At 45.4% G+C, this 27,350-nt stretch overlaps 1 protein-coding gene across 1 annotated transcript in view; it reads left to right on the top strand.

The window, feature by feature from the left end:
* Nucleotides 1–27,350, top strand: part of LOC311109868 (uncharacterized protein) — a 309,567-nt gene that overhangs the window by 233,166 nt on the left and 49,051 nt on the right. Inside the window, exon 18 of the mRNA XM_084152882.1 lies at nt 21,149–21,229. Coding sequence (XP_084009008.1) covers nt 21,149–21,229 — 81 coding nt within the window. The remainder of the gene's footprint in view (nt 1–21,148; nt 21,230–27,350) is intronic.

The following is a 27,350-nucleotide window of genomic DNA, read 5'->3' as shown; positions in this document are numbered from 1 at the left end:
AGTAATTGTGTTTTTGCTGTTAATGTGTTGTGCTGCTTGCATCGTCCCCCGTCTCAGGAGGTCAGTGGTAGGAGTGGTGCAGGCGTCAGGTATGATGCTGTTGTTACCGGCCCAGGATGATGCAGGTGACTCTGCTACTGACTCTGAGACCAAGCTGGATGATCCATGTTTTGCCTAGTAAAATACATACACGCATTTATTTTCAGTTCTTGCTCATTTATTACCTTATGTTTTTACTAACCACTGTGATTGTTTATTCTTCCTGATGTGAAGGTAAAGGATTCCTGGGTGGCTGGTAGCCAACTCAGTACATGTTAGGTGTAGGGGAGGAATAGAGGGTTAAAATTATTATTTTTTATTTTTTTCTATTAACATTAAATGTTGTGATTTAATTTCCATATCCTGTTATTCTTAAGGGTGATTATACTCAGTTTAGAGTGACACCATAAAATTGTTGGGTTTTATTTTTTGGATCTGTATGTGATGAATAGCTTGGAAGGAATGCATTAATGAGGAGTACTGTACTGATATGGATTGTTTCACATAACAGGCCGATAAGAACACTCTCTCTTTGTTGTCTGTGAAACTGTCCTTGAACATGGGTACATGGAGTACAGTTTTTGGGGGCTAGTCCTTTTGGGTGCTGACTGTTGTACTATTAATAAAAACGTTGATAGAATTAACTACATACATTAATGTTAAAATAAGGCAATTGGACACAACAAGGTTTTGAGGCGGTGCATGGCCAGTTGGCTGCAACCTCTCTCATGGCTTTCCAAAATCGTATTGCTGTCGACATGCTCCTGGCTGAAAAAGGAGGAGTATGTGCTATGTTTGGTGAACAATGTTGTACCTTTCATACCCAATAACACAGCCCCTGATGGCAGCCTGACTATCGCCTTGGAAGGCTTGAGGTCTCTTAATGGTAAGATGAAATCCCATTCCGGTGTAGACACCTCCATGTGGGATTCCTGGATGGACGCTTTTGGTAGATATAAAGCCCTGGTGTCCTCCATTTTGGTTTCAATCTCGGTGTTTGCGGCCATTTTGGTTTTGTGTGGGTGCTGTTGCATTCCATGCATACGGACGCTGACAACCAGGATTATAACCACCGCTATTGATCCACATCCTGCAGATAACGGTCAGATGTTTCCTTTGCTTGCTATTGACGATGCTGACCAAGGATATCTGGATGATGAATAGCATTTAAGTTTATGTCACGTCTCTTTTGAGACGTGAAGAGGGGGACTCAAAACTTTCTCTTTGAGAAAGTTTCCCTTTTCTTTTTTACTTAGTTTATGTCACGTCTCTTTTGAGACGTGAAGAGGGGGACTCAAAACTTTCTCTTTGAGAAAGTTTCCCTTTTCTTTTTTACTTAGTTTGTGTCACGTCTCTTTTGAGACGTGAAGAGGGGGACTCAAAACTTTCTCTTTGAGAAAGTTTCCCTTTTCTTTTTTACTTAGTTTATGTCACGTCTCTTGTGAGACGTGAAGAGGGGGAATGTAAAACTTTATCTTCTGATAAAGTTTTCCCTATTTTGCCAATTACACTATTAGCTTGTGTCACGTCTTAAGTTTTCCTTCTCTACTGTTACTTGGTCACGTCTCTTGGGAGACGTGAAGAGAGGGATTTGTAGTGGTAAATATATTATGTTAAAGCTTGGTCTGACTAAAAATCTTGTGCATAACCCATCTTGTGTTGGGGGCCTTGGGACTTAATACAATGCACAAAGACTTCTATCCGGTTGGCCTTATCAGCAGGTGGCTATGAGCAAAACCCAGGCCATAAGTCTCTCAAGTCCTCCCAAAACTCACGAGATATCTCCTGAGGATACACACACACATACACACACACTTACACACATACACACACACACACACACACACTTACACACATACACACACTTACACACATACACACACTCACACACATACACACACATACACACACATACACACACATCAGCATTGTTAAGCACACACACACAAAAAACCCCTTCTCTTAGGCCGGAGACGGAGAACCTGACTCAGAGCCAATGAAATGGAGATGACCTCGACCAACTCATCAGGACCAATGGGGAGATCGGAACTACTAGAATCAACCTACTTTATTTTATTGTATAAAATGTCAGCACACAATGGTTAGGGGCGCGCTCTCAGATATCTCCCTAAGAGGTTGACGAGACGCGTCCGTGCACGGAGAATTCAGATATCTTTACCTCTGAATAAACTGCCTTATATCATACAATCATCCACCTTGTCCGAAAGTCTCTACTTGGTCTCCGTTCTCCAGTAAACTGTTTTATCAACAGTATTATCTTTACAAACAAACTAGCAGCAAATATGCCCAAACCAACGCTTATCATCTGGCTTTGTCTGGCGCAAATGGTCTCCGCAGGTAAGTTGAACCGACTGGCAGGGGCGAACCTGGCATTTGGCCTACCTAATATTGGCTGGTTGTTTGCTATTCTGTGCTAATTGTATAGCCTAGTCTACAACATCACATCATAATATTTGACATCTTTGATTATCATGAACAAAATGTATATGTAAGATCATGTGATTTATGAACACTATGTGCGCTGTAACAGATTTTTATTTTTTAACTACGTTATGGATGAACAATAATCTAAACACGCTCTTCATATTGATTTTCAACATGGAAAATCAGAATGGTTTTAAACGACGTCTATGTGGGTTTCAATGAGAAATAAGCACCGCACCCTTCTAATTCAGTTTAGCTACAGTATGTGTAGACCATGTATCTGATGCTGTCTGGACCAAAAGAGTATGGCGCCAGAACGAATCAGTTGGATGGGCATTTGATTTCTATAGGCGGGACCGTTTTCCCCCCGGGACCTCCTGTGTGGACGCCCTTGCATTGTTAATGAGGTTATAAATAAGCAATAAGGCCCAAGAATGTGTGGTATATGGCCAGTATACCATGACTAAGGGCTGTTCTTATGCACAATGTTGAGTGCCTGGATACAGCCCTTTGCCATGATATATTGGCAATATACCACATTTTACATTTTAGTCATTTAGCAGACGCTCTTATCCAGAGCGACTTACAGTTAGTGAGTGCATACATTATTTTTTTCATACTGGCCCCCCGTGGGAAACGAACCCACAAACACCATGCTCTACCAACATCCCTGCCGGCCGTTCCCTCCCCTACCCTGGACGACGCTGGGCCAATTGTGCGCCGCCCCATGGGTCTCCCGGTCACGGCCGGCTATGACAGAGCCTGGATACGAACCAGGATCTCTAGTGGCACAGCTAGCACTGCGATGCAGTGCCTTAGACCACTGCGCCACTCGGGAGTACCACAAACCCCTGAGGTGCCTTATTGCACCTAGTGTGAAAAAAAGTAATAATAATGTATGCACTCACTAACTGTAAGTCACTCTGGATAAGAGCGTCTGCTAAATGACTAAAATTTAAAACTGTAAATGTAAATTGTTATTATAAACTGGTTACCAACGTAATTAGAGCAGTAAAAATACATGTTTTGTCATACCCATGGTGTATAGTCTGATATACCACGGCTTTCAGTCAATCAGCATTCAGTGCTTGAACCACCCAGTTTATAATAAAGACCATAGGCAGCTCGTGAGTTTCAAGTTTAACCATTTCTACCTATCTGCGTGCCAGTTATGATAATTTTTATATGCACATTTTCATGCAACAGTTTCATTTTAAATAAAAAAGTTGTAGTTTCTCAGAATTATTGTCATGTGGTTGATCATAAAAATCTGAATTAAAATGATGAAAATCTAAAAGTGAAAATTCAACAAAATGCAAGACCACCAGCCTTTGCCATATGGACACACTGATACACCGTGATCAATTGGCGGCTAAAGAAATTAGCGCATGTAACTCAGAGATACGGTGCCCACAAACTGTTAGGGCCTACATAAAGCTGTCCCAACAACAGTCCCAACACCTTACCACTGCTACACCTGGCTATCAGCGGAGCCTTGTCTGGCAGCGAAACAGTTCATTCAGCCTCATTTACTGCCTTTTAAAAAAACATAGCTGAAATGGCTGACTTGCTTAAACAAATGTGGTTTCTAATGACAATTGAGATGTACAAACTATGGCATAAGGGGACGTCAAGCGGATAAGAGGCAATCCCTAATTTCTATGAAGACATTAATGAGCGCGCTAGGACGGACGTAGTCAATATAACTATTTGTTTAGCACTTTTGAAATGTACAGCGACAGAATTCAGAACATGGGCCGTTCTTACAGTGTTCTCCCTGTACACCAAGTCAGAACCGTAAGATAAATAAAAGGGGGCATATAAGCAGACAATTAAAGCTCTTACAATATTCGATGACTACATTTCTCTAAAACAGGTTATAGGCTACATGTGCACCACCAAGTCAGAACAACAGGTGAAATTAAGAGGGGTAAATAGACCAAATTATTAGGGTGAGAAACATGGGCTACTAACAGCTTACTACACAACATACACTTAGTATTACTTTCTTAGCTACAGCATACATATCTCCCTGGCATATTACATCATTTATGCAGCAGCATACAATACATTTTTTGATTCACCTTGTTGTGCTGTGCTCACTTGAACAGGAAGGTGGCACGGCGGTCCTTCGTGGGCAAATTTTGTCATCAAAGTCTGCCATTCTCTGGATTGATGGTGCTTTCAAGACAACTGGGAACTCGGGGAAAAAACAAGGTTGAATCATGATGATGTAGCTTTTGAAAGAGGCCGGATTTACAATTCCGAGTTGGATGACCGTTCAAAACATATTTTCCCAGTCTGAGCTTGTTTATTCCCGACCTCCTAGTTGTCTTGAACTCAAGTTTTCGCAGTTCCGAGTTAACAGTTGTTTTGAGCGCGGCACAAATCATGCTTCATTGACAGCATGGCCAATGTCGAATGTTTATAATTTTAAACTTGGAAAATTAATTCCCTTAATCCCAGATTTGTGACCACACAGCCACTCCACTGAATAGCAGGCTAGTGATTGCTTTACAATGCTTGCAGTTAGCCACTGTCACTGATTCCTTCCAAACCACTCATTGTTGAATTTGCGATTTCCAACTTGTTGTGTAATGTTTATGTCCAATGGACGATAAGCCCCGATACGTTTTATCTATAATTTTTCTTCATTATTTATCTTCATATGACAAGGATTAAAAAGGATTTGCCAGTAGATTGTCGACTTGATTCATGATGATGACTGCTAGCTAAGATTTTGAAAGTATGATGTTGACATGATCAGTCCAATCAAAGCTACTGTAGATATAACGTGATTTGACGTCATTTTATCTGTGGCCAATGACCTTGAGCCTTCTTGGATGGGCAAGTCTAATGTAAATTTATGGCAGCACCCAAGGGGCTTGAATTTTCGAGGTCTACCCTTAGACTTGGCGGTGACGTAGTGTCCCCATGAATGACAGAAAACTGAGCCAATCACGACGCAACGCTCCGTATTTTCTGCTGGCTTGCCCCACCACCACAGAAAGCACTGAGCTAGGCTGAAACACCTGCATTTTGGAGCTGCCTTACTCAAGAAAACAAAAAAGAGACCATGTTTGTATGCAGCTTTTGTCACGTTCGTTCAATGACGGTTCAGACCAAGGCGCAGCGTGATATACGTACATGTTTATTAACTTATAAACACCACGACAAAACAACAAACGAAACGTGAAGTCCAAGGTAGAACACACAACTAGCCTAAACACGGAACAAGATCCCACAACTCAATAGTGCCAATCGGCTGCCTAAGTATGATCCCCAATCAGAGACAACGAGCGACAGCTGCCTCTGATTGGGAACCACACCGGCCAACATACAGTGGGGAGAACAAGTATTTGATATACTGCCGATTTTGCAGGTTTTCCTACTTACAAAGCATGTAGAGGTCTGTAATTTTTATCATAGGTACACTTCAACTGTGAGAGACGGAACCTAAAACAAAAATCCAGAAAATCACATTGTATGATTTTTAAGTAATTAATTTGCATTTTATTGCATGACATAAGTATTTGATCACCTACCAACCAGTAAGAATTCCGGCTCTCACAGACCTGTTAGTTTGTCTTTAAGAAGCCCTCCTGTTCTCCACTCATTACCTGTATTAACTGCACCTGTTTGAACTCGTTACCTGTATAAAAGACACCTGTCCACTCACTCAATCAAACAGAATCCAACCTCTCCACAATGGCCAAGACCAGAGAGCTGTGTAAGGACATCAGGGATAAAATTGTAGACCTGCACAAGGCTGGGATGGGCTACAGGACAATAGGCAAGCAGCTTGGTGAGAAGGCAACAACTGTTGGCGCAATTATTAGAAAATGGAAGAAGTTCAAGATGACGGTCAATCACCCTCGGTCTGGGGCTCCATGCAAGATCTCACCTCGTGGGGCATCAATGTTTATGAGGAAGGTGAGGGATCAGCCCAGAACTACACGGCAGGACCTGGTCAATGACCTAAAGAGAGCTGGGACCACAGTCTCAAAGAAAACCATTAGTAACACACTACGCCGTCATGGATTAAAATCCTGCAGCACACGCAAGGTCCCCCTGCTCAAGCAAGCGCATGTCCAGGCCCGTCTGAAGTTTGCCAATGACCATCTGGATGATCCAGAGGAGGAATGGGAGAAGGTCATGTGGTCTGATGAGACAGAAATAGAGCTTTTTGGTCTAAACTCCACTCGCCGTGTTTGGAGGAAGAAGAAGGATGAGTACAACCCCAAGAACACCATCCCAACCATGAAGCATGGAGGTGGAAACATCATTCTTCGGGGATGCTTTTCTGCAAAGGGTACAGGACAACTGCACCGTATTGAGGGGAGGATGGATGGGGCCATGTATCGCGAGATCTTGGCCAACAACCTCCTTCCCTCAGTAAGAGTATTGAAGATGGGTCGTGGCTGGGTCTTCCAGCATGACAACGACCCGAAACACACAGCCAGGGCAACTAAGGAGTGGCTCCGTAAGAAGCATCTCAAGGTCCTGGAGTGGCCTAGCCAGTCTCCAGACCTGAACCCAATAGAAAATCTTTGGAGGGAGCTGAAAGTCCGTATTGCCCTGCGACAGCCCCGAAACCTGAAGGATCTGGAGAAGGTCTGTATGGAGGAGTGGGCCAAAATCCCTGCTGCAGTGTGTGCAAACCTGGTCAAGACCTACAGGAAACGTATGATCTCTGTAATTGCAAACAAAGGTTTCTGTACCAAATATTAAGTTCTGCTTTTCTGATGTATCAAATACTTATGTCATGCAATAAAATGCAAATTAATTACTTAAAAATCATACAATGTGATTTTCTGGATTTTTGTTTTAGATTCCGTCTCTCACAGTTGAAGTGTACCTATGATGAAAATTACAGACTTCTACATGCTTTGTAAGTAGGAAAACCTGCAAAATCAGCAGTGTATCAAATACTTGTTCTCCCCACTGTAGATCTACACCTACTAGCATGCCCACATAGAAAATACTACATAACAAAGAATATACACACCCTGACTCAACATATACGAGTCCCCTGAGTCAGGGCGTGACAGTACCCCCCCCCCCAAAGGTGCGGACTCCGACTGCACAACCTTCACATACCAGGGTAGTGGATCCGGCTCCGGGCGTGACGACCACACCCTCTACGCCTCCCTGTTGCGCCCCTGGTCTGGTCTGGACCTCGGCGCGCTGCTTCCCCTCTCCTTCCTCCCACGATACTCCAGGCCCTGTCTGGACCCTGGTGTGGGAGACCACCAACCTGGAGAGGGGCTGTCGTCATGGTCTGGACTGGAGCCGCTGACAGGAGCTGGATCAGGCACCGGTGGAGCGGACTACTCAGGCTCCGGACTGGAGCCGCTGACCAGAGCTGGACTGGGCACCGGTGGAGCGGACTGCTCTGGCTCCGGAGTGGAGCCGCTAACCGGAGCTGGATCAGGCACCGGTGGAGCGGACTGCTCTGGCTCCGGAGTGGAGCCACTGACCGTAGCTGGATCAGGCACCGGTGGAGCGGACTGCTCTGGCTCCGGAGTGGAACAGCCGACCGGAACTGGATCAGGCACCGGTGGAGCGAACCGCTCTGGCTCCGGAGTGGAGCAGCTGACTGGTGCCGTACCAGGCACCGGTGGAACGGGCACGGGCCGTGCCGGACTGGACAAACGCACCACTGGTCTGGTGCGAGGAGCAGGCACGGGCCGGACCGGACTAGGAACGCGCACCACTGGCCTGGTGCGAGGGGCAGGAACGGACCGGACTGGCGATGCGCACCACTGGCTTGGTGCGAGGAGCAGGACAGGCCGGGCCGGACTGGCGACGCGCACCGCTGGCTTGGTGCGAGGAGCAGGAACAGGCCGGGCCGGACTGGCGACGCGCACCTCTGGCTTGGTGCGAGGGGCAGGAACAGGCCGGGCCGGACTGGCGACGCGCACCACAGGCTTGGTGCGAGGAGCAGGAACAGGCCGGGCCGGACTGGCGACGCGCACCACTGGCTTGGTGCGAGGAGCAGGAACAGGCCGGGCCGGACTGGCGACGCGCACCACTGGCTTGGTGCGAGGGCCAGGAACAGGCCGGGCCGGACTGGCGACGCGCACCACTGGCTTGGTGCGAGGAGCAGGAACAGGCCGGACTGTGGAGGCGGACTGGAGGTCTGGAGCGGAGAGCTGGCACCACCCGTCCTGGCTGAATGCCTACTTCCGCACACTATGTGTGAGGCATCAGCACAGGACGCACTGGGCAGTGCACGCGCACTGGCGATACAGTTTGTAGAACTGGCGCAGGATATGCAGGACCGAGGAGGCATACTGGAGACCAGGAGCTTTGAGCCGGCACACCCCGTCCTGGCTGGATGCCCATCTTGGCACGGCACGTGCGTGGTGCAAGCACAGGACGTACAGGACTGTGCCGGCGCACTGGCAACACAGTACGTAGCTCCACATAACACGGAGCCTGCCCAGTCATACGCTTCCTCGCGTGAGTACGGGGAGTTGGCTCTGCTCTGACACTAGGCTCCGCCAACCACCCCGTGTGCCCCCCCCAACATTTTTATTGGGGCTGCTTCTCGGGCGTCCTCCTCGACCGGCCTCCTCCGTGTTGCCGTTGCACCTCTCCTGCCTGGGCATCTACCTTAGCCCATGGTCCTCTCCCCGCAAATATCTCTTCCCATGACCACAAATTGCCCACCTGTGACATGGCTATTCGCTCCGCCTGGGCACACTGCTTGGTCCTGGTTTGGTGGGATCTTCTGTCACGTTCGTTGAATGACGGTTCAGAACAAGGCGCAGCGTGATATACGTACATGTTTATTAACTTATAAACACTACGACAAAACAACAAACGAAACGTGAAGTCCAAGGTAGAACACACAACTAGCCTAAACACGGAACAAGATCCCACAACTCAATAGTGCCAATCGGCTGCCTAAGTATGATCCCCAATCAGAGACAACGAGCGACAGCTGCCTCTGATTGGGAACCACACCGGCCAACATAGATCTACACCTACCAGCATGCCCACATAGAAAATACTACATAACAAAGATTATACACACCCTGACTCAACATATACGAGTCCCCTGAGTCAGGGCGTGACAGCTTTATTAACTCAATGATATATATATATATATTTTTTACATTGTTTGCAAACTGATATGCGACACGTATTAATGCCAAAATAACATGCAAAACAGGCAAGCCCCCCATTTTTGCAAAAAATGTGGGGCTCAAAACAGGTGGGGCCCTGAATGACGAGTCGCCGCTGCCTATAGGCCAATGCAGCAGAAGGCCTATAACTTCCATCATCAACTAAGTAAAATACATAGGCCTAAAGCCAACAAAATAAAAACAGTAGAACATATCCTGATGAAAATGCAGGTTATTTTAATTGCATTCATGTCTCTACTCCGCATGTCTGCCTCCATTTCTATCTTCTTGACTTGAGTTATTGCTAGTGAAGCGCAACATTGTATCAAATCGGTAGGTTGGCGTGCTCAGGCGCGCACGCTGCCACAATATTATCACGACAGAGAAACCACACACATGCTCATTGCTCATATGAAAAAAATACAATGAATAAATGGACAACTCCTAAATGATGGTTATGGAATAGACAATAACTTGTTTCTCACAAGTGTAGCAGGTTGGGAACTCTGCACACAACGTTTCCACTCCGAGAATGAGAAAGGTAAATGACTGTAATTCATGCATTAACAGTAATTAATGTAACCAAATGACGGGGATTAAGGGTACATTTACTAGACCTACTGGTTACATATGTAATGGGGATTTGATCAAAATAAACATTAAAAAGGCATTGAATTCACACAATGAAACAATTGATGTGCACGCATTGGCTGGAGACAAAGGAGCACATTCTGGAGAGCTGAGCTAATGGAAAAAGACACACATATCTTCGCCACACACCCCTCCCCTTCTTCTTGTCTCAACATTTTAAATTATACTCAACACACATTATCTTCACACATTTTAGATGCTTTTCACTGACAGCCGCAACTCAATAATCAGCTAGGCCTATTGCCACGTGCGCCGCCCAAATTGCTGGCTTCCCAAGTTGGCATAGGCCTATTCACTTGTGATTTGAAACATTCCACAGATATATATTTTTTTTAAGAAGCTAATGATCCTCTGTGTCTAAGTCAAGCTCTTTGGTAAAGTAATTAGAGTTATTTTATTCAGACAGGAGTAATTATATCGTTTTTGGCAAAACTTAAATTTAATATAGGGAAAGCCAGCATCCGAACAGTGCAATGTGCACCCGACAACTTTCCTTTCTAATTCGCAAGTGGCTGAAACCAGAGATCTGTATATACTGTGGCTTGCGAAAGTATTCACCCCCCTTGGCATTTTTCCTATTTTGTTGCATCTAGCCACTGGGATTTTTGCCCATTCTTCAAGGCAAAACTGCTCCAGCTCCTTCAAGTTGGATGGGTTCCGCTGGTGTACAGCAATCTTTAAGTCATACCACAGATTCTCAATTGGATTGAGGTCTGGGCTATGACTAGGCATTTCCAAGACATTTAAATGTTTCCCCTTAAACCACTCAAGTGTTGCTTTAGCAGTATGCTTAGTGCCATTGTCCTGCTGAAAGGTGAACCTCTGTCCCAGTCTCAAATCTCTGGAAGACTGAAACAGGTTTCCCTCAAGAATTTCCCTGTATTTAGCGCCATCCATCATTCCTTCAATTCTGACCAGTTTCCCAGTCCCTGCCGATAAAAAACATCCCCACAGCATGATGCTGCCACCACAATGCTTCACTGTGGGGATGGTGTTCTCGGGGTGATGAGAGGTGTTGGGTTTGCGCCAGACATAGCGTTTTCCTTGATGGCCAAAAAGCTCAATTTTAGTCTCATCTGACCAGAGTACCTTCTTCAATTTGTTTGGAGAGTCTCCCACATGCCTTGTGGCGAACACCAAACGTGTTTGCTTATTTTTTTCTTTAAGCAATGTTTTTTTTCTGGCCACTCTTCCGTAAAGCCCAGCTCTGTGGAGTGTACGGCTTAAAGTGGTCCTATGGACAGATACTCCAATCTCCGCTGTGGAGCTTTGCAGCTCCTTCAGGGTTATCTTTGGTCTCTTTGTTGCCTCTCTGATTAATACCCTCCTTGCCTGGTCCGTGAGTTTTGGTGGGCGGCCCTCTCTTGGCAGGTTTGTTGTGGTGCCATATTCTTTCAATTTTTTTATAATGTTTTTAATGGTGCTCCGTGGGATGTTCAAAGTTTCTGATATTTTTGTATAACCCAACCCTGATCTGTCCTTCTTCACAACTTTGTCCCTGACCTGTTTGGAGAGCTCCTTGGTCTTCATGTTGCCGCTTGCTTGTTGGTGCCCCTTGCTTAGTGGTGTTGCAGACTCTGGGGCCTTTCAGAACAGATGTGTATATATACTGAGTTCATGTGACGGATCATGTAACACTTATATTGCACACAGGTGGACTTTATTTAACTAATTATGTGACTTCTGAAGGTTTGGTTGCACCAGATCTTATTTAGGGGCTTCATAGCAAAGGGGGTGAATACATATGCACTCATCACTTTTCCATTATTTTTTATTTTTTTGAATTCTTTGAAACAAGTAATTTTTTTCATTTCACTTCACCAATTTGGACTATTTTATGTATGTCCATTACATGAAATCCAAATAAAAATTAAATTAAATTACAGGTTGTAATGCAACAAAATATAATTTTTTTGCAAGGTACTGTAATGACTAGATTGTCTCCGCACTAACTATCTCCCGAGTGGCGCAGTGGTCTAAGGCACTGCATCACAGTGCTAGCTGTGCCACTAGAGATCCTGGTTCGAATCCAGGCTCTGTCGGAGCCGGCCGCGACCGGGAGACCCATGGGGCGGCGCAGAATTGGCCCAGCGTCGTCCAGGGTAGCAACGCCAGGGTTGTGGGTTTGATTCCCACAGGGGGCCAGTATTAAAAATAAATAATGTATGCACTCACTAACTGTAAGTCGCTCTGGATAAGAGTGTCTGCTAAATGACGAAAATGTAAAATGTTGTCCCAAAAGCGGGAATGCAGGTGACAAGCTTAGGTCTGCATATTATGTCCAAAGAAAAATATTGGGTTCATTCAGGACAGATTTTGGCTAGAGTGAGCTCTCTCGCTACAGATGAAATAAATTATTATGAACTTCACAGGGTGGAGAAAGTGCAGGGTGATCTTGATGCTACTTCCAATAAATATCGAGGGTCTTATTCTGGTGACATGATGATCAATGCTTGACTGCCGTTGGACAAAAAAAAATATCCTCGCTCTTATCCATAAAAATGTCATAATGTAGATAGTTTACGCCCACTGTAGCTGCGAGCTGTTGGCTAGAGCGCATGTGCCAAGACCAGAGTGGGCAGATTTGCTATATAATGCAACAATTTTTGTGACAAACCATCAGTAGAGTTGAAAATGCGATGGAAACCCATGTTTCATTCGGTACATGGGAATTTAACAGCTAAAGTTATTTGTGTGTGCACTACGTCATCACGCACAGCCTTTTATCCGCAGAAAGTCAGTTTGATGGAAACATACTGTATCTCTGGTAGAAAAATTTTCATATAGTTTTATGCATATTTTTGAATATTTGCATGAAAATCTGTTTCAAATTGGATGGAAACCTAGCTGGTGATATAATAGTGGACAGCCTCAGAGGCAGGGTGTAGACAAAGATTTTCATCTATGGTGTAGTCTAGATACATTTCCGCTCCAGTGGTGGTGGTGAGGGGGCAAATACTGGCAAAGTGGGCAGACTAGATAGGCCAGAAACGCCCAGCAAGCAGAATTCTAGACTTAAAAAGTAAATGTTCATAATAATGTCAGTTCAATGCCAATAGGGTTAGGACTACATATTTATACCCTAACCATAATGTGTTACCCTGGATACATTGATACTATCTTACATGTATGAAATGTCTGCTTTTCCAGATCTTTATCATAAAGTGGGAGGTGAGGTCTTGTTGAAACCAGACAAGCCCACAGTGCCTGGCCCCATCACAAGCATACTATGGAAGCATGGGGAGAACAAGGTGGCAGAGTGGGACAATCATTTTGGTCTGGACATCTATGCTGCCTTCAAAGGCCGCACAGCCCTGGACCAGACTACTGGAGAGCTGAGAATCAGTGGATTGAAGAAAACAGACTGTGGAGTTTATTCTGTGGAGTTCAACAGCAAACTGCAATACAAGACATATAAACTGTCTGTTATCAGTAAGTGTTTCTGTGTGTGTGTGTGTGTGTGTGTGTGTGTGTGTGTGTGTGTGTGTGTGTGTGTGTGTGTGTGTGTGTGTGTGTGTGTGTGTGTGTGTGTGTGTGTGTGTGTGTGTGTGTGTGTGTGTGTGTGTGTGTGTGTGTGTGTGTGTGTGTGTGTGTGTGTGTGCGCATACGTCTGTCTGTATATACATGTGTGTATGTGTGTGTGTGGTCGTGTAGAAACAGCAGGTTATTCAGTGCCTCACAAGCATTTTCCCAAATTATTCCTGTTTCTTTCCTCTATTTACAGAAGCAGTCCCCAAACCCACAATCACTTCTTCCTGTAACCCAGATAAAACCTCCTGCACTCTGACCTGTGAGGGCAACACCACTGATGCTGAACCCATCACCTACAGCTGGAAAGTGGGAGAGGGGGAGTGGGAGGTCTTAGACAAACAGATGAATATCTCTAAAAGCGACACTAGCAAACCAACCAATGGTTACAAGTACATCTGCAAGCTGAATAACTCTGTTAGTGTGGAAGGGGAAGTCAGTGAGCCAGTTGGAGAGGTGTTTGTCTCAGGTGAGTGGACACTCATAAGTATGCTACAGTCTTATGTATTGATATGTCAGTAACACTGCTAGTGTTGTAGGACATTTTGAATGCTGCACTACATTGAATACCTGATCAACTCCTGTCAAAGTATCAATACAAAATGTGTTTTTATTTCAGAGCCTTCCAATATCGGTGCTGTTGTTGCTTTGGTTGGCTTTATCATATTTGTACTTGTCGCCATAACAGGTAAGAACAGCACATCTATAGTAACAGAGCACTGCACATGTACATAGTTCTGAAGCACAGATTGACATAACAGCAGCAACAACAGTGAGCTATACCCCCTGAAGGGGATACCTGTTCTACCTGTATTTACAGTAGTGTTCAGGCTACTGCTACAGACAAGACAGGGGGTTAGATGCACCACCTGCCGTAGGGGACAGTCTTCAGAATGTGTCACAGTGATGCACCAATTTGGACCTCGCACAGTATGGATTAGCCTAATCTGAATTAATTAATTAATCAGCAAAAAGGACAGTAATCACTTTGTGGTAACCTAAAAATATGTTTAGAGTTCAATGGATATTAGATGTGAAATCGCTGGCTATGTTATTTTACAGGGGTGCAGGTACTGTATGCAGGTTGTTTATTGGTGCTCTCAGAAATTGTTTCTTATTGCAGCTTAAGCATGTAATTGTGGGTAAAGTCATATTCAATAGCTGACAGAATATTAATGCAGACTTGTACTTTAAGAAGTTATAAAATATTTGTATTTTTACTCCCCAGTTTGGTTGGTGTGGAGGAAGAAAAAAAATGGTAGGATGATTCTCTGTCTCTTCCTGTTTCAACTATTCATACTCACTGATTCACCAAAATGTTACACAATGTGAATTTCATTTGAATGAAAGTGTCTTGATAATGTCTTAAATTTGTGTGTCTCTTTTTCATCTCAGGATATCCCCAGGACACCTGGATTGCCTTTTTGAGCAGGTTTTGTGGTGGAATGTTTGGTATGTTTTACCCTAACTTGACTGATCCATATTCAACCTGCTAACTGGCTCCCCACAGTAATACAAACACAACATTATTATTATTATTCATGCACTGCACCATATACACATACAGTACTTCCATGCACTGCACACATGCTTCCTTACAGCACAGGACAGGAGTGTTGTTTTTGTCCCATCCCAGAAATCAAAAAATCGGTTTTAATTGAATTAGGGCCCTTACTTAGTAATTTGTATCTCCTATTGTGTGTGTTTGTGTGAGAGAAAGCGAGAGTGCGAGTGCACAGCAGTAATCCCACAACTAAGAATATTTCCACGTTTTCTTATATGCAAATTTAAAGGGCAAATACATCCTAAATTCAAGGAACCTCTTCTACTCCATTTGCTGTAAACAATGTTGATGGATGGTGAAACTTTACAGGGGATGCAGTCAACAATCAGAATTCTATTGCCCCGGATACTGTTTATCACACTGTAGGGGATGATCAGGTTGCCAACCGTGGAGTTTCAGGGGTTCTGTCTGGGGTTGCCATGGATACAGTTTATAGCACTGTAGGGGAGAAGACACCTAGAGATTACTCAATGAATCAGAATGATAACAATCAGCCCACTAACACAGGTGTTAACACTAACACACCTTTTACATGGTACTTCTATGGGGCCCTTTTGACAATGCAGATATGTGGAGATGTTGCCAGAAATGTGTTACTCACATTATTTGTGGTAGCATTTATTTGAAGAACATGTTTTAGTGACATCTACATACAGTATGAGAAGGTGATTACTAATGTGAGTTTAAAGTTAGCAGTGTGTGGACTAGCCTATATAAAATGTGTATGATGCAGTTGGAATCTGCAAGGGAAATTTAAATGATGTACGTGTGATGAGTATTTGAAATAACCTGTTTGGTTTTGGTTTCTCTTCACATCTATGCATTCATGAACTGTCAAAATGTCTCCAATAGAGGTAACATTGTGGATAAAGATTCTGTCACCTCCACCCCTTGCTAGATTATACATCCAAAAGCCAATTATTTAATGTGCTTCAGTGTGAGTCTTCTGCTTTATTTGATCTGCTCCATGGTTGTCAATCAGGACATTTTGAGTTCTGAGAACTGTTTCCATGTTGTTTTGTTTGATATGACTGTTGCTGGTTTAGAAATGTGCCTTGTTTCAGAACGTCCCAAGACCTTTGCAGGTTTTGTATCTTTAAGAGCTTGTGGTTAAAGCATTTCATCTACTGCAGGGGTAGACAACCCTGGTCCTGGAGGACCGCAGGCACTTCATGTTTTTGATTTAACTGACCTGGAAGAGCAGGTGTGTTGAATTTAGTCAATCACTGAACTGATCAATTAGCTCAGTTGGTCTGGTGTGGTGCCTAGTTGGAAGAAAATCCTGCAGTACCTTCAGCACTCCAGGAACAGGGTTGCCTATCCCTGACCTATTGTATGTTACAAATCAAAAAGTCAGGGTACAGGGGGTGGCTTTGGTTTAAAATGATTTTGTGAGCCTTGCGGTGGGCCCTGACCTTAAAGATCTCATCCAGGCCTGTCTGTTTGACTCCAAGGACCTTGCTTGCTGTGGTGATAATCCTTCTCAGCATATTTCTCTGGCTGACAGTGGCATTGCCAAACCAACAAACAATACAAAAAGTTAAATTAATCTCAATGAAAGATTTGTAAACACAGTCAGTATAGTACAGTCAACATTAAAAGATCCCAGCTTTTTGAGAAAGTACAGTCTCTGTTGAAATTTTTTGTAGATCAGGTCTGTACATTTACTCCACTGAAGCGTATTGTCTAAGAGGACACCCTGATATGTGTATTCCTCTACAATATCTATGTTCTGACCTCTGATAGATGTTGTACGCTTCCTGACGTCTATGCACATCTCTTTGGTCTTGTTGGTATTGAGGACATTTTACATTTTTGTCATTTAGCAGACGCTCTTATCCAGAGCGACTTACAATGTGATTTGTCACACCACTCTACAAAGTCATTTAGGATGGTGTTCCTCGTCATCATGCAACAGGCTGATCAAGGCAGTGTCATCAGCGAACTTAATGAAGTGTCTGTCAGGATGGAAACTAGTACAACTATTAGTGTACAGGAGTGGGGACAAAACACATCCCTGAGGAGAGCCTGTGTTGGTGGTGAGTATGTCCGACACGTGGGGATCTACTCTGACCCGCTGTGACCTCTGGCTCAGGAAGTCCAACAGCCACAAAACCATCCCCCCATCTAAGGAGAAGTCCCTTATGAGTCTCTGTGCCAGAATGTAAGGCTGGATTGTGTTGAAGGCAGAAGAAAAGTCAACAGAACCGTGACATGGGATTTGGCGCCCTCTAGATATCTATAGATCATGTTGAGGAGAGTAAGAACGGCATCATCAACTCCTCTGCTGGGCTGATAGGCAAACTGAAACGGGTCGAGGAGCTTCTGGGTGGCACTGAGAATATGACTTCTCACAATTCTCTCAAAGCATTTCATTAATAAGGATGTCAAGGCGACAGGGTGGTGGTTGTCGTGTCTGCTGTTGGTGGCTGTTGCTGTCAATTAGAGGCTTTTATTAATATCACACGTTTACAGCATAAGTGACAGATGTCATGACATCCGGAGAGCGACGCCTCAGATTGCAATGGCTGCTCTGACTTCTTCTTCGTTTAGCCCCTACTTATAAACAATGCAAAAAGATGGGTGCTCCCTCTTCTGGCCAATCACCAGTCTCCCCTGGGGCGTCACCCTCCAAACGGCTACATTTGAACTAAGATCATAAAAACATTTAACAAAGGCATAATCCTAATACACGACATGGTCATTCAGCAAAGAGGGATTAGATGCTTTAGGAATGGGTATAATTATTGAGTTTTTCCACAATACTGGCACGTGTTGCTGGTAGAGCGAGGATTGCTAAATGTCTGTAAAAACACCAGTCAGTGGTTCAGCACAGTGCTTTAACACGTCCAGTTATTTTGTCTGGGCCTGGGCTTTTGTGTGCGTTACATCCCCTGAACAACTTTACATCATCAGCCTGTTTAACAACAACCCTCTCAAACATTTGTAATGAGCCTTCCATTTGTTTTACCTCCGACACAAAGTCGTCAGATTCTAATCTTGAGAAGGAAACATTCAGTTCATTAGCCATGTTCTGGCCCTCATGTCTCCCAAGGTCAGCATTGGTTAGCCATGTTCTGGCCTTCATGTCTCCCAAGGTCAGCATTGGTTAGCCATGTTCTCAAATCAAATCAAATCCAATTTTATTGGCCACATGCGCCGAATACAACAGGTGCAGACATTACAGTGAAATGCTTACTTACAGCCCTTAACCAACAGTGCATTTATTTTAAACAAAAAAAGTAAAAATAAAACAACAACAAAAAAAGTGTTGAGAAAAAAAAGAGCAGAAGTAAAATAAAGTGACAGTAGGGAGGCTATATATACAGGGGGGTACCGTTGCAGAGTCAATGTGCGGGGGCACCGGCTAGTTGAGGTAGTTGAGGTAATAGGTACATGTGGGTAGAGTTAATGTGACTATGCATAAATACTTAACAGAGTAGCAGCAGCGTAAAAAGGATGGGGTGGGGGGGCAGTGCAAATAGTCCGGGTAGCCATGATTAGCTGTTCAGGAGTCTTATGGCTTGGGGGTAGAAGCTGTTGAGAAGTCTTTTGGACCTAGACTTGGCACTCCGGTACCGCTTGCCGTGCGGTTGCAGAGAGAACAGTCTATGACTAGGGTGGCTGGAGTCTTTGACAATTTTGAGGGCCTTCTCTGGCCCTCATGTCTCCCAAGGTCAGCATTGGTTAGCCATGGTCTGGCCCTCATGTCTCCCAAGGTCAGCATTGGTTTTTACCCTGCCTATTTGGGAGGCACTAGCCATGGATTTAATCCCTCGCCAGGCCACCCTTGAGTTTCCTGAGGAGAGGGTCCTCTCCACCCTTTGCTTGTATGCCTCCTTGTCCACCAGTATCTGTCTTTTGATCTCACGTTGTCTAGCCTGTCTATTACCATCAGCATAAACTGCCTTCTTCCTATTAAGTAGTGATTTTAGATGTTTTGATACCCAAGGCTTATTGTTAGGGAAGATTTTACAGGTTTTAGTAGGCACAACTGACTCAACACAGAAGTTTACATAGTCTGAAACAACATCTGTGAGTTCATCAAGATCAGAGCTGCTATCCTCATATACCTCCCACATAGTCCAGTCAAAACACCCTTGGAGATGAGTGATACTATTGTCGTTCCAGATCTGAACAGTTTTAACTGTAGGTTTCTCCCTCTCCAGGAGCCGACAGTAGGTTGGCCGGAGGTAGACAACATTGTGGTCTGATGTCCCCAGGGGAGGTCTAGTGGTGGCAGACAAATCATTTGGTATTGTCCCATAGCACAAATCAAGAGTCTTATTTTTCCTAGTGTGACATTTCACATACTGCTGGTACATGCGCAGGATCTTGTGCAAAGTACAGTTGTTAAAATCCCCTAAAATAAATGTGGGTGCGTCGGGGGAGATGGATTCCAGTTTCTGTGACAGATTATAAATAATCTCTGATGCTTTTGCTATATTAGCTTTTGGTTGAATGTACACAACGGTAACAAACAATTGGGGGAACTCACAGGGCAGATAGTAGGGTTGCAGTGACACAGAAAGCAGTTCAATGTTGGGGGTACAGAGTATCTGTCTTACCAGGATCGATTTACACCACTGATCCCTGACAAGCAGGCCACAGTGATGTTTCCCTGTGACGGTCAGATCACGGTCTGCTCTGACCAGTGTGAAGCCGGCCGGCTCCACTTCCCTGTCCGGGACTCTGTCATCCAGCCAAGTCTCAGTAAACGCCAGCAAACAGGCCTCCCAGTATTCGTGTTGGAAGCACAGATTCTCTGACAGCTCATCCGCTTTCCCCCTCAGTGACTGGGCATTGATCAGCAAGGTGGTGGGTAAGGGAAGTTTGGTCTTTAATTTTTAAGTCTTTGTCTGATTCCCCTGCGTTTACGAAGTTTGCATTTGGGTTCGTAATCCACTCGCAGACAATCAGGGATTAGATGGGCCATTGGGATATCGATGGCGTTCGTGTTTGAGTTGCATTGTAGTAGGAACTCTCTGCTGTATTGGATTCCGCTGCCAGCAGCGTTTTCATCATTTAGTCCATCTGTAGCGGGTACACGATCAACAAGATCAGTCCAACACCCCACCACTGTAAAGCCATCGTTGACAGATGGTTTACAAACAAAGTGTACAAATTAAAAACATAAAAGAAGGTTACACACACTGCGGGATGCAACAGAGCCTTGCACTCCAGGAACAGAGTTGCCTATCCCTGATCTACTGTATGTTACAAATCAAATAGTTGTATCATCATCATTAAATATTGTCACAACAAAGATGTTTGAGAATGCTAAACTGATCTCTTCTCTCTTCTTCAGCTAAACCCAGTGATGGAAACAACCAAACCACAGGCAAGTCATCCAGCTAATTTAAGACATCATGAAGAAGTAGGATAGATGCTCATCTGCATATCTCAGAATATCACGAGAACATAGATTGATTGCTATTTTATTTGAATTCTGTTGTTAATTACTTTAAGTAGGAAGTCGCTGTTTAAGTCAATGAAACTTGATGGTAAGGCACAGTGGCATTCACCTGGAATTCTGCCACTTAGCATCCTGTTCATGGTCATCTAGAAGTGAACACAACAAATACTAATGTGGTCTGTGTATGAGAATGTTAAGCTCAACTTTTCTCTCTTCTCCTCAGCAAAATCAATGATGTAGTCCAGCCAAAACAAGGCAAGTCATCCAGTTAATTTAAGACTGTATAAAGCAGAAGTAACTTCTTTAAGTAGCATTTGATGCAGTAGAACAGAGGCTGTAGTTGATGTTTTCCTTCTGTGTGTGATTCTGCAGAGGTTACGGTTCCGCTAACGGACATCAACATAACAGGGGAAGAGGACGCAGACAAAGCTGGAAAGGGGCAGGAGAATGGAGGTGTGTATGATGCGGATAGTTTACCTGGTAACAGAGTGCACTGGCAGTTACAGTACACTCAAGCCATATTTGTCCCGGAGGATTTGATTCCTATAACTGACTGATTCTTAAAAGCTAAATATACTGAACAAAAATGTAAATGCAACATGCAACAATTTCAAAGATTTTACTGAGTTACAGTTCATATAAGGAAATCATTCAATTGAAATAAATTCAGTAGGCCCTAATCTATGCATTTCATATGACTGGGTAGGGGCGCAGCCATGGATGGGCCTGGGAGGGCATAGGCCCACCCAATTGGGAGCCAGGCCCACCCACTAGGGAGCCAGGCCCAGCCACGTGGTCTGCGGTTGTGTGGCCGGTTGGACGTAGTGATCCCTAATAAATACAAATACTGCCAAATTCTCTAAAACGACGTTGGAGGCGACTTATGGTAGGGAAATTAACATTAAAGTATTTGACAACAGCTCTGGTGGACATTCCAATTGCACGCTCCCTCAAAACTTCACATCTGTGGCATTGTGTTGTGTGACACAACTGCACATTTTAGAGTGGCCTTTTTTTGTCCCCACACAAGGTGCACCTGTGTAATGATCATGCTGTTTAATCAGCTTCTTAATATGCCACACCTGTCAGGTGGATGGATTATCTTGGCAAATGGGAAATGGTCACTAACAGGGATGTATACAAATTTGTTCACAACATTTGAGAGAAATAAGCTTTTTGTGCATATGGAACATTTCTGGGATCTTTTATTTCAGCTCATGAAACATGCAGCCAAGACTTTAAATGTTGCGTTTTATATATAGGGTTAGGACTACATATTTATACCCTAACCATGATGTGTTACCCTGGATACATTGATACTCTGATACATTTATGAAATGTCTGCTTAAAGTGGGAGGTGAGTTAGTGTTGAAACCAGACAAGTCCACAGTGCCTGGCCCCATCACAAGCATCTTATGGAAGCATGGGAAGAACAAGGTGGCAGACTGAGCTGAGAATCAGTGGATTGACAAAAACAGACTGGGGTTTACTCTGTGGAGTTCAACAGCAAACTCCTTGACAAGACATATAAACTATCTGTTATCAGGATGTGTTTCTGTGTGCGTGTGTGTGTGTTCATATATCTGTGTGTATGTGTGTATGTACCCGTGTGTATGTGTGCGCGTGGTCGTGTACGAAACAGCAGGTTATGCAGTGCCTCACAAGCATAATTTTTTTTGGGTATACAGTCGTGGTCAAAAGTTTTGAGAATGACACAAATATTAATTTTCACAAAGTCTGCTGCCTCAGTTTTTATGATGGTGTCACGCCCTGGCTCTGGGGACTCTTGTATGTTGAGCCAGGGTGTTAGTTTCGTTGTGTAGAGTCTATGTTTCGTGTTTCTATGGTATGTTCTAGGTTATGTGTTTCTGTGTTGGCCGGGGTGGTTCTCAATCAGAGGCAACGAGAATCAGCTGTTGCTTGTTGTCTCTGATTGGGAACCATACTTAGGCAGCTTTGTGTGCACATGTTATTCGTGGGATCTTGTTCCGTGTTGGTTTGTGTTATTGACCGAGGACTTCACGTATCGTTTTGTTGTTTTGTATATTGTTATCGTGTTGCTAGTACTCTATTAAAAAGAGATGTACGCATATCACGCTGCGCCTTGGTCCACTCCTTTCGACGATCGTGACAGATGGCAATTTGCATATACTCCAGAATGTTATGAAGAGTGATCAGATGAATTGCAATTAATTGCAAAGTCCCTCTTTACCATGAAAATTAACTTAATCCCCAAAAAACATTTCCACTGCATTTCAGCCCTGCCACAAAAGGAGCAGCTGACATCATGTCAGTGATTCTCTCGTTGACGAGGACAAGGCTGGAGATCTCTCTGTCATGCTGATTGAGTTAGAATAACAGACTGGAAACTTTAAAAGGAGGGTGGTGCTTGAAATCATTGTTCTTCCTCTGTTAACCATGGTTGCCTGCAAGGAAACACATGCCGTCATCATTGCTTTGCACAAAAAGGGCTTCACAGGCAAGGATATTGCTGCTAGTAAGATTGCACCTAAATCAACAATTTATGGGTTCATCAAGAACTTCAAGGAGAGAGGTTCAATTGTTGTGAAGAAGGCTTCAGGGCGCCCAAGAATGTCCAGCATGCGCCAGGGCTGTCTCTTAAAGTTGATTAAGCTGCGGGATCGGGGCACCACCAGTGCAGAGCTTGCTCAGGAAAGGCAGCAGGCAGGTGTGAGTGCATCTGCACGCACAGTGAGGCGAATACTTTTGGAGGATGGCCTGGTGTCAAGAAGGGCATCGAGGAAGCCACTTCTCCAGTAAAAACATCAGGGACAGACTGATATTCTGCAAAAGGTACAGGGATTGGACTGCTGAAGACTGGGGTAAAGTCATTTTCTCTGATGAATCCCCTTTCCGATTGTTTGGGGCATCCGGAAAAAAGCTTGTCCGGAGAAGACAAGGTGAGCGCTATCATCAGTCCTATGTCATGCCAACAGTAAAGCATCCTGAGACCATTCATGTGTGTGGTTGCTTCTCAGCCAAGGGAGTGGGATCACTCACAATTTTGCCTAAGAACACAGCCATGAATAAAGAATGGTACCAACACATCCTCCGACAGCAACTTCTCCCAACCATCCAAGAACAGTTTGGTGACGACCAATGCCTTTTCCAGCATGATGGAGCACCTTGCCATAAGGCAAAAGTGATAACTTGCAACAGGCTGATCAAGGCAGTGTCATCGAACTTAACGAGGTGTCTGTCAGGATGGGAACTAGTACAACTATTAGTGTACAAGAGTGGGGACAAAACACATCCCTGAGGAGAGCCTGTGTTGGTGGTGCGTATGTCCGACACGTGGGGACCTACTTTGACCCGCTGTGACCTCTGGCTCAGGAAGTCCAACAGCCACAAAACCAGCCCCCCATCTAAGGAGAAGACCCTTATGAGTCTCTGTGCCAGAATGTAAGGCTGGATTGTGTTGAAGGCAGAAGAAAAGTCAACAGAACCCTGACATGGGATTTGGCGCCCTCTAGATGTCTATAGATCATGTTGAGGAGAGTAAGAACGGCATCATCAACTCCTCTGCTGGGCTGATAGGCAAACTGAAACAGGTCGAGGAGCTTCTGGGTGGCACTGAGAATATGACTTCTCACAATTTTCTCAAAGCATTTCATTACTAAGGATGTCAAGGCGACAGGGTGGTGGTCATTCAGCACAGAGGGATTAGATGCCTTTAGGAATGGGTATAATTATTGAGTTTTTCCACAATACTGGCACGTGTTGCTGGTAGAGCGAGGATTGCTAAATGTCTGTAAAAACACCAGTCAGTGGTTCAGCACAGTGCTTTAACACGTCCAGTTATTTTGTCTGGGCCTGGGCTTTTGTGTGCGTTACATCCCCTGAACAACTTTACAACATCAGCCTGTTTAACAACAACCCTCTCAAACATTTGTAATGATGCTTCCATTTGTTTTACCTCCGACACAAAGTCGTCAGATTCAAATCTTGAGAAGAAAACATTCAGTTAATTAGCCATGTTCTGGCCCTCATGTCTCCCAAGGTCAGCATTGGTTAGCCATGTTCTGGCCTTCATGTCTCCCAAGGTCAGCATTGGTTAGCCATGTTCTGGCCCTCGTGTCTCCCAAGGTCAGCATTGGTTTTTACCCTGCCTATTTGGGAGGCACTAGCCATGGATTCAATCCCTTGCCAGGCCACCCTTGAGTTTCCTGAGGAGAGGGTCCTCTCCACCCTTTGCTTGAATGCCTCCTTGTCCACCAGTATCTGTCTTTTGATCTCACATTGTCTAGCCTGTCTATTACCATCAGCATAAACTGCCTTCTTCCTATTAAGTAGTGATTTTAGATGTTTTGATACCCAAGGCTTATTGTTAGGGAAGATTTTACAGGTATTAGTAGGCACAACTGACTCAACACAGAAGTTGACATAGTCTGAAACAACATATGTGAGTTCATCAAGATCAGAGCTGCTATCCTGATATACCTCCCACATAGTCCAGTCAAAACACCCTTGGAGATGAGTGATACTATTGTCGTTCCAGATCTGAACAGTTTTAACTGTAGGTTTCTCCCTCTCCAGGAGCCGACAGTAGGTTGGCCAGAGGTAGACAACATTGTGGTCTGATGTCCCCAGGGGAGGTCTAGTGGTGGCAGACAAATCATTTGGTATTGTCCCATAGCACAAATCAAGAGTCTTATTTATCCTAGTGTGACATTTCACATACTGCTGGTACATGCGCAGGATCTTGTGCAAAGTACAGTTGTTACAATCCCCTAAAATAAATGTGGGTGCGTCGGGGGAGATGGATTCCAGTTTCTGTGACAGATTATAAATAATCTCTGATGCTTTTGCTATATTAGCTTTTGGTTGAATGTACACAACGGTAACAAACAATTGGGGTGTCACGCCCTGACTCAGGGGACGTTATTTGTTGAGTCAGGGTGTGTATATTCTATGTTGTATATTTCTATGGTGATATGTTCTAGTATGTCTATTTCTATGTTGGCCGGTGTGGTTCCCAATCAGAGGCAGCTGTCGCTCGTTGTCTCTGATTGGGGACCATACTTATGCAGCCTTTTGGCACTAGTTAGTTGTGGGATCTTGTTCCGTGTTATGGTATGTTTGTGTGCTACCTTGGACTTGACGTTTCGTTTGTTGTTTTTGTCGTGTGTTTATTTGTTTAAATAAACATTTATGCTTATCACGCTGCGCCTTGGTCCGTCCAGTCTATAAACGATCGTGACAGAAGATCCCACCAAACGAGGACCAAGCAGCGTGTCCAGGAGCAGACAGCCTGGACCTGGGAGGAGATCCTGGACGGTAAGGGATCCTGGACTTGGGAGGAGATTCAGGCCGGGATGGATCGGCGACCTTGGGAGGAGACAGTGGATGCGCGATATAGAGAGGAGCAGCGGCAACGCGGAAGGCGCCGGCCGAGGAAGAAGCCCGAGAGACAGCCCCAAGAAAAAAAATTTGGGGGGCTAAAAGGGTGGTTGGTGGAGCCTAGAGGTAGAGCAGAGCCAACTCCCCGTACTCACGTGAGGAGGAGTGTGACTGGGCAGGCTCCGTGTTATGCGGAGCTACGTACTGTGTCGCCATTGTTCCGGCACAGTCCTGTACGTCCTGTGCTAGCACCACGCACGTCTCGTGCGAAGATGGGCAGCCAGCCAGGACGGGTTGTTCCAGCTCTCCGCTCCAGACCTCCAGTCCGCCTTCGCAGTCCGGTCCGGCCCGTTCCTGCTCCTCGCACCAAACCAGTGGTCCTTGTTCCCAGCCCGGCCCGGCCTGTTCCTGCTCCTCGCACCAAGCCAGTGGTGCGCGTCGCCAGCCCGGCCTGTTCCTGTCCCTCGCACCAAGCCAGTGGTGCGCATCGCCAGCCCGGCCCGGCCTGTTCCTGTCCCTCGCACCAAGCCAGTGGTGCGCGTCGCCAGCCCGGCCCGGCCTGTTCCTGCCCCTCGCACCAAGTTAGTGGTGCGCGTCACCAGACCGGTCCGGCCTGTTCCTGTCCCTCGCACCAAGCCAGTGCCGGGCCGGACCGGACTGCGAAGGCGGACTGGAGGTCTGGAGCGGAGAGCTGGAACAACCCGTCCTGGCTGGCTGCCCACTTTCGCACTACACATGCGGGGCGCTGGCACAGGACGCACTGGGCTGGCCTGTTCCTGCCCCTCGCACCAAGCCAGTGGTGCGCGTCGCCAGCCCAGCCCGGCCTGTTCCTGCTCCCCACACTAGGCCAGTGGTGCGCGTTGCCAGTCCGGTACGGCCCGTTCCTGCTCCCCGCACCAAGCCAGTGTTGCGCGTCGTCAGCCCGGTCCGGCCCGTTCCTGCTCCCCGCACCAAGCCAGTGGTGCGTGTGTCCAGTCCGGCACAGCCCGTGCCTGTTCCACCGGTGCCTGGTCCGGCACCGGTCAGCTGCTCCACTCCGGAGCCAGAGCAATCCGCTCCACCGGGGTCCAGTCCAGTTCCGGTCAGCGGCTCTACTCCGGAGCCAGAGCAGTCCGCTCCACCGGTGCCTGATCCAGCTCCGGTCAGTGGCTCCACTCCGGAGCCAGAGCAGTTCGCTCCACCGTCGTCGGGTCCAGCTCCAGTCAGCGGTTCC

This window comes from Coregonus lavaretus, assembly GCF_964263955.1.
Source record: "Coregonus lavaretus genome assembly, chromosome: 35".
Classification (NCBI taxonomy): Eukaryota; Metazoa; Chordata; class Actinopteri; order Salmoniformes; family Salmonidae; genus Coregonus; species Coregonus lavaretus.
This window is presented reverse-complemented; position numbering and strand designations above follow the sequence as displayed.